The sequence below is a fragment of the Anolis sagrei genome, chromosome 2, assembly GCF_037176765.1.
Source record: "Anolis sagrei isolate rAnoSag1 chromosome 2, rAnoSag1.mat, whole genome shotgun sequence".
In the NCBI taxonomy this organism is placed as follows: Eukaryota; Metazoa; Chordata; class Lepidosauria; order Squamata; family Dactyloidae; genus Anolis; species Anolis sagrei.
Window position 1 is genome coordinate 67987116 of NC_090022.1, and position 6000 is coordinate 67993115.

At 37.8% G+C, this 6000-nt stretch overlaps 1 protein-coding gene across 2 annotated transcripts in view; it reads left to right on the plus strand.

The window, feature by feature from the left end:
• LOC132765606 (inter-alpha-trypsin inhibitor heavy chain H4-like) overlaps positions 1-5732 on the plus strand; it is a 34562-nt gene extending 28830 nt beyond the window's left edge. For both annotated transcript variants that reach the window (XM_067463602.1, XM_067463601.1), the window contains 3 exons: positions 1350-1498; positions 4374-4467; positions 5439-5732. In XM_067463602.1, coding sequence (XP_067319703.1) covers positions 1350-1498; positions 4374-4467; positions 5439-5514 — 319 coding nt within the window. In that variant the 3' untranslated portion in view covers positions 5515-5732. The remainder of the gene's footprint in view (positions 1-1349; positions 1499-4373; positions 4468-5438) is intronic.
• Positions 5733-6000: the final 268 nt, after the last annotated feature.

Here is a 6000-nt window from a genome sequence, read left to right on the forward strand (position 1 = left end):
CTCAAGAATGTATGGTATAATCACATAACCTGTTGGTTTTTCAAGTAGGACATATTGAGTTTATATGTTATGTTCCCCACATTGTAGCAATCTAAATGTGGAGGAACACAGAAATGGATTATGAGCTATATCCATCCATGAACATTTGCTTACATAATAGCAAAATCTCACAAAAAAGGAAGCAGTCTCCCTTTTGCTGCTACAGTCCGTTGAATAGCCCAGAAAAAGCTGCTCCTGGTAAAGGGTTAAAAGCCGTTTTTCAATCCGAATGCTGCAAGAGGAGAGTTCAAATATCCCACAAGCATTGCCTTGATAATAATAATAATAATAAAAATTATTATTATTATTATTATTATTATTATTATTATTATTATAATTTCTTGCCTACCTCTTCTCATGGTTTCAAGGCGGGTTAGTAAAAGGTAAAGGTTTTCCCTGACATTAAGTCTCGTTGTGTCTGATTCTGGGGGGTGATGCTCATCTCCATTTCTAGGCCAAAGAGCTGGCATTGTCCGTAGACACCTCCAAGGTCATGTGGCCGGCATGACTACACAGAACACCGTATCTTCCCACCGAAGCGGTACCTATTGATCTACTCACATTTGCATGATTAGACTTAATGCCTTTACCTTTACTTTAAGGATCTCATCACAAAGGCCCATGGATTCACCACACATTGTGGCAAATCCATGGGGTCCTAGTCGGGGGCGTGGTACCTTGACCCCAATCCTATGGGTGGAAGCATCTCCACCCGGCTTCCCGCATTATTTCTAAGGCAACACAGGAAGCCTCCCATGTTGTCACAGTGGCGGTGTAGGCTGCTTGTTCTCCACTTTCAGTGTGGAGCCCAGCTAGAAGTCACTGTGTGTAGTACAGTGGTTTTCAACCTGGGGTCCCCAGATGTTTTTGGCCTACAACTCCCAGAAATCCCAGCCAGTTTACCAGCTGTTAGGATTTCTGGGAGTTGAAGGCCAAAAACATCTGGGGTCCCCAGGTTGGGAACCACTGGTGTAGTATAATGGGCTCCATATCAAAAGTGGAGAGCAAGCGGCATACGACGGGCAAATCAGCCCATCTGATGAAGTAGGAAAATATGTTATGTGGACCATTTAAAAAAGAAACCCTTCTTTTCTTTCCAGAAATATTGTTTGTGTTGATGCACAGGGTAAATCCTTGAATTCATTGGTTTATCAACTAAAATTCATAATAATGTGATTAAAATAACGAAACATGAGTTGCAGCCCTGCTTTTTTAGACTGTGTGCATGAGGACAATGTCAGTTGCATAGTTTTGTAGGGAATCCAGGAATTTTAGGTACTGTGTAAAAATTTTGATCTTTATTTTCCAAGGGTGAAAATTAGAGTTGACAAAGAAAAGAGTCTTTTGATATCGGGAATGGGAATCACAATAAAAATATCCTTTGTGAAGCTTTCTGAACGTTTTCTTGGACTATACATCACTGATGGTCATTTCTCTGAACAAGTCACTGGAGTTCTTGGTACGTCATAGTTTAGAAAAGTGATTTCTGTGTAGCATTTACATGCTGTCTGAAAACCATTTTTTCAGGGAAGATCACAACAAGGAAAGCCATTCAAAATATACAACTGGTCAACTCTAATCTTATTACAATAAACATTAAAAGTGTCCAAGATAAAGAGATTTGAGATGGAGCTCACTTAATTAAAAAATAAAGGGGTTAGGGTTTGGTGCTTGGAAATATTGGTTGTAGATGAGCTATATTTAAGAAAGAATATCATGATGAGATGCAATTCTTGAAAATGTCCTTTCCTTCTCCACACCACCTGCCAAAGCTCATTCAAGGATAGGACCCAAAAGGGAACTTCAGAAGTGGTCTGGGTCCATCCATGAAGGCTCACAATGATAAAAATCAGCATTAGGACCAAACTGTCAAGAGGTTCCCAGGTCATGGATGAGTGAAATCAGTGGATGTTTGTGTAGGTAGAGTTTTAGCTGGTGCACCAGCCTCTGTTGATAAAAGGTGCAATAAAAATAATATATAGTAGGCTCACTTAGTGCACTAGCTCATTGAACATGGATTTAGGTATATGTAAACATGGATCAGCTGTCAGAATTTAAGATAAAAGTGAAGACCTATCTCTTCTTGCAGGTCTACCTAGATAGTTTAATGGTGAATTTTAAATTCCACTATATGCCTGCTTTTTGGTTTCTGTATTTTGATACGTATTTTATGGAGATGAGTTTTAATATGTATATTTTACGGAGTATTTTAAAATGATGATTGTGTGTTCATTTATGTTTCATTAATACTGTAACCCACCTTGAGCCATGAGGAGAGGTGGGAAAGAAATAATAATAATAATAATAATAATAATAATAATAATAATATCTTTCAATAGCACAGAGCAATGCAGAAGGACCCAGCGATAACTAGAGAAGTGTCCTGTCTAGTAGACTAGAGCTCAAATCAGTTTGAATGAAAAAGATTTGTAGTATTTGGTGGGCCATTTTATATAATCTCCAAAAACAGACCAAGGAGGAGGGAGCTGAAAAGCCCGGCAAAATGGTTAAGGGAGCAGGATTTTATCCAGTTCCTGGATAGGAAGGGGTTAAATCTGCAATATACCCGAGGCAGGGATCTGTTACGTCCCTCGAAAGCACCAGTATCCCTCCATTATTATTATTTTTTGAAAACTTTCCTAGGCTCCTCCTGCAGAGAGGGCCCTACTGGAAATCAATTTTCCCAGCAGAACTTGCATAGGACAGGCATTGATGGGAGTTGAAGTCTCTCTCTCTCTCTCTCTCTCTCTGTTTCTCAGCCAATAAAAAGCCTGGTTGTGTCCATGCTCTGACTAGTTGAGAATGAACACAATGGTCACCTACAATTCCTAGAACCCTCTCTTATAATTTGTCTTATTTTTTAAAATGTTATGGTTAAAACTTAAAATAATTCTTTAAAAATCAGTAGATTGGTGAATTGTTTTGAAACTTGGCAGGCCTGCAGTTGTAAATGGGGTCTAAAACTGAGGTGGGCTTTGTGCAGATAGGCCTTAAAATGATTGATGATATATCCTTTTAAGTTTCCCATTGTAGCCAATGAGCAGAAACTTTGCTGAATAAAATTGGAAACATGCCTCTCCTTTCAAGCAAATTCCCAGAGGGGCCAGCTAGCAATGGAACCAAAATGGGATGCCTTTTGGCCAAATTGCCCAAGCCTCCTGTCTCCTTCAATGTGACCTTCTGTGGCTTATCAATGCAAATTTGCTCCTGTCGACAGTGGCTTGATAGATTATGACATGTCAATGGAATTACACTCCCACATCTTTTCCTGCCAAAGCAAGGAAAGAGTGTCCATAATTTACTTTTCTCCATTTATACATGTGTGTGTGGGTGCATAAAATAATACGTCCAGTCAATCACTTAACTTCAAAATAAGCCTTTGAAGTATTAAGACAAAGCAACTTTTGATACTGTATACTTTTAATATCCTTGAATAAATGCTTATCACATACAGCCTTGGTATAATTCATATTGTGACTTAGTAGCTTTAACTGGTAGAGCCATTCTGAGCATGAAAATATTTGTAATATGAATGACAGTCCAAAATAGGAGTACCTCTTATATAAATATAGGTTTACTAGGGTCAGAAGCAAAAACATTCCCATGGAAGTCAAAACCACACATTCTAAAAATGTGATTAAAATGAGAGAAGATCTCTCTAGGATTATTGAGGCCTTCCAGCTTTACCCTATGTTCAACCTTTGGATGAAGTTGACCATAGAATCACATTGGAAGATGTAACATTCCTAGAGATAACATTTTGATTAAATCCACTGGTCGAAAATGAAAATGTGAAGGGCTGACTACATTGTCAGCCCATCACATTGTGTTGCACCAGCAACCCATATAGTATTTAGGTGGTCCCACAAGAGTCCAGAGAGCTCTTGGGAAATGAAAGGGGTGAGTGCTGCCACTTTCTCTATTTGACATGTTCATGTGAGAGAAATAAAAGAGCCCTTTGCCCAGCAAGATAAAGAAAGGGAGCACAGGAGAGAACAAGAAAAGAATAAGGAAAAAGGAGGTGGGGAACACTGGGAAGGGGATGGTGGCCAAAGAAAGTGGGTGAAGAGGGAGTGTGGCAGCAAATGGGGAGGAAAAAGAGAAATGGGGAAATTGAAAGCCAGAGTATTCAGGGATTTGTTTCGCCCCAGAAGATACATTGACTGAACTCCTGAATCCCTTGTGTAAGAGCCACATACAGCAATTTAAAAACCAGATATTCTTATAAAATGCAGATAACCAATAAACTGCAGCCTGGATAAGGCAGGTTTAGCCGTTTTTCTAGCAGAATGTCAAGTCAAGTAATTTCCTCTCTCGTTGTTTTTGCACTGCAGGTCAGTTTTATTTTAATACATATTTCGTAAAAGTATCAAATTCCAGATTGAGGAAATCAATAATGGTACAAGGACAAAGATATGAAGCCTTCAGGTAAAACTTTTTTGAATCATTTCACTTTGGGTCTTGCAGTAGTGTTGTATGTAAATGCAATAATTCCAATATCTTTTTAAGCTGCCTTGTACCATGTGCTCTAACGTCTTCAGATAATAGAGGTTTATTCACTTCATACATGGTTACATGGTCAAGCAAGCTGTCTCTTCTCAGGTGCCTTCCTTAGCCATAGGGTTTAATGGGCTGTCTTCTTTTATTGTCCCCCTCCCCTGCTTTTATGAATTCAAATTTGAGATTTCATGGTTCCTAATATTTTAATGTATCTCAAAAATTGCCATTGTCATTTATTGTTTTCAAATTATTTGTTTGCGTTTTGATGTATTTCTGGGGAGTGGTATACCGTATATACTTGAGTATAAGCCAACTCAAATATAAGCTGAGGCATCTAATTTTACCACAAAAAAACTGAGAAAGCTTATTGACTCAAGTATAAGACGAGGGTAGGAAATGCAGCATCTACTGGTAAATTTCAAAATAAAAATGGATACCAATAAAATTTATATTTACATAAAATTGTAATTTAAGGTAAGAATCTGCCAACCCTGATTACCTATATACTCAAGTATATGCCAACCCAAATATAAGCTAGCCAGGACCTTCACTCGAGTATAAGCCAAGGGAGGCTTTTTCAATCCTAAAAAAGGGCTGAAAAACTTGACTTATACTATATGGTACATAAATATTTTGGAGTACATGAATGTTTTGAGATGCACTATACTGAGACAGTCCTAACATAGCAGCTATTCATGTTCATCACAGGTGCAAAATGAACTTTGGGGAAAGACTCATTCCACCCTATCCATTTTCCAAAAGCTATAACCATGTGTTGGAATATTTTTCATGGATATTCCATTAATAAACAGAGTAAATAATCTTTCTTAAACATTACACAAACAGCCTTACTTCACAAGAATATTTATGTTGTTATCTTGTTTTTGTTTATTTTTCAGACAAAATAAGAAAGACTACAGGACAGAGTCGTCTGCTGCTGATGTTTCCTGTTGGACCTTAGCTCTCATTCCTTGAGTGTTTTCCCAGCAGCAAAAATCATGGAATTTAAAATACCACTTTATGTATTATTATGCTGGTAGTTTAATTTTCTTCAACTTTATTTTTCATGTTTAAATATTTTTAGAAATGTCCCATGAGAACCAGAATGATGAATTCCATAAGACTAAGGAACAAAAACGCCTACACAGAATCCCAGCATGTGGTGTGGTTAATAAAATGATTTCTCAAATCTATCACCCTTGTTTTTGCTCATTTCACCCAAAGCTAAAGTCTTTAATTGCTCTGAAGCCCAAAACCCAATTAACAGTGTGATGGGTAATTTCAAAAAAGGAAGAAACAATAAAAAATGTAAATCAGCAACCATAGCAGCAGCAGCAGCAGTTGAGCAGATCAGAAGCTTCTTGAGTTAGCAATAGAGCAAATGAGCTTCAGCACTACAGGAGCAGAATCAAGCTTTGAAAACACAGCATGCAATTAAAATTAGGCATTTACAAGGGAAAT